General features: G+C 45.8%; 1 protein-coding gene across 1 annotated transcript in view; it reads left to right on the top strand.

The window, feature by feature from the left end:
• LOC106815963 (sodium-coupled monocarboxylate transporter 1-like) overlaps positions 1-2,320 on the top strand; it is a 42,975-nt gene that overhangs the window by 9,549 nt on the left and 31,106 nt on the right. Inside the window, exon 3 of the mRNA XM_014820499.1 lies at positions 1,740-1,808. Within this exon, the coding sequence (XP_014675985.1) occupies positions 1,740-1,808 (69 nt within the window). The remainder of the gene's footprint in view (positions 1-1,739; positions 1,809-2,320) is intronic.

The following is a 2,320-nucleotide window of genomic DNA, read 5'->3' as shown; positions in this document are numbered from 1 at the left end:
CTACTACACGATGTCGCGTGGAACCATGTGGTACTGCTGGTCCTCGTTAAACATGTAGCTCAGACAGTAACCGTAGCCGCTTCAAAGGGTCAAGTGTGGCAAGTATTTGATACATTCTGCAGTTTATTCATTATCGCGACGATTAACGTCATTTCCGTTTTTTTATCAAAATAGCAGTGTAAAGTATGTAACTATAAACGAAATTTTTTGCCGCAACGCAAACGCACCAACGCAACAACCGCAATCACACACACCCACAAAGCACACCTAACCCACACACACACAACACCCACACACATACACATACCGCTAACGCGCACGACGCCACGCACTAACATGCAGCACGCACCGTTATCCATATAGCTGGGCTATAGTCTGTCGCACTAAAGAAGTTCAATTGTTCTGGGACCCGCGAATCGAGGTCTCACCCATACATTCTCACGTTGCACTCATGTGACTGTATATGTGCGACCTACAAACATACTGATCTCTATAGTTTAGTATAACACCGCTAATTGCCCGTGTCGTATCGCAATAGATTTTTTGTGCTACTGGGACCTCTGCTAGCGGGGCATGGGGATACTGTAGCTTCTCTCTGCGTGCGCAAGCACTAAACACTGGCAAACACCCACCACCACCAGAACCAGAAGAACCCACCAGAACGCACCAGAAGAAACACGCGCACCGGAAGAAATTGTCTCACCTGCACTTGCTACGCGTGGGGGCACAGCGGCAAATGTAACAGCGTTCAGGTTATTTATGATCTATTCACGGGATTTGTCACAGATTTTGCTCGCCCCTCGATCGCGCCCCATGATACGCACCTTCTCACCCTGCCCCGAACTTTTGCCGAACAATCTCCATCTTTGTACAGGTATAAACACAAGCTGCCTCTAAGCGCGCATACCAAATACCTCACAGGTTCTTGGGACAACCAGCTCACCTTTCACGAGCTGGTGTCCAGGGGCGTAGCCAGGATTTTTTAACATGGGAGGGGCAAAAACAGCGACTGACGCAAAAGAGTGGAATTGACTTAATATTATAATATATACTATAGCCTTATATGCGTTCTCCGCTTCCCTTTCAACAGCCCTATGTTGCTCCCCCCGCCTCTCAGCCTCTGCAATCTTTGTTTCTGTGGCCGCATGCACAAACAAGCGCGACACTTGTGTTCGTTGTCTTCTGCGAGTTCTTTGCTCCCTAGATACGTAACTGTTTAGTGGCAGATCTAGGATTACGAGGAGGGGAGGGGGCGAAACACAGGCGGGGGGTATGGAATCCTCCCCCAGAAAATTTTGGAAATTTTGATCGCCGGAGCTGGTATTTGAGGCACTTTTGAGTACATGTACATTGTACAGCCTTCATTCTGACTACGACAATTATCTTTTTAGTAGAACAATTCTTATTTCTTTATTTTTTAAACTTTTGGATCAACAGGGGAGCCATGGCCACATTTGCCCCCCCCCCATTAACTACGCCACTGCTGGTGTCAACAGTGCTCATGTCTGTTCCTCATAAACAATCTAATCGGGTTTTTTAAAGTAATTTAATTTTCGGAAAAGTTATTTTACACGAAGTCCGATTGTTTGACGGAAATACCCGAGTGCCGGCGAAGAAAACACTTCGTGTATGGCGCAAATATAGCGCATGCTGTTGTGTAGGCGTAAGAGCTTAGATTTAATCGGAGTATATATTAAAACATTGTTGCCTCATATTTCATGTGTGTTTTATTATTGCAGTATCTGGCTATAAGATTTGAGAGCAATATAGTGAGGTTGCTTGGATCACTAACCTTCATCATACAGATGGTAAGCAATGACGACGACGACGACGACGACGACGATGATGATGATACAGTAATAATAATAATAATTATTATTATTATTGTTATTATGATTATAACTAGCGGATACCCGGCGTTGCCCGGAGAAATCAGTGGCGTTACTCAGTTCGTGAACGCTTGGTTGAAAGGAAAATACACAAAAAATCTAACTGTCTATCTATCCATGCATCTATCCATGCATCCATCCATCCATCCCATTCCATGCCATCCCATCCCATCCCATATCACATCACATCACATCACATCACATCCCATTCCATCCCATCCCATCTCATCGCATCCCATGCCATCCCATGCCATCCCATGCCATTCTATGACATCCCATGCCATGCCAACCCATCCCATGTCATCCCATGCCATCTCATCGCATCCCATGCCATGCCATCCCATGCCATGCCATCCCATCCCATGCTATCGCATGCCATCCCATTCCATCGCATGCTAAACATGCCATCCCATCCCATCCCAAATAAATAA

The sequence above is a fragment of the Priapulus caudatus genome, unplaced genomic scaffold (genome assembly GCF_000485595.1).
Source record: "Priapulus caudatus unplaced genomic scaffold, Priapulus_caudatus-5.0.1 Scaffold1249, whole genome shotgun sequence".
Taxonomy (NCBI): Eukaryota; Metazoa; Priapulida; class Priapulimorpha; order Priapulimorphida; family Priapulidae; genus Priapulus; species Priapulus caudatus.
The sequence above is the reverse complement of the archived record's forward strand: the minus strand, read 5'-3'. Positions and strand labels throughout refer to the sequence as shown.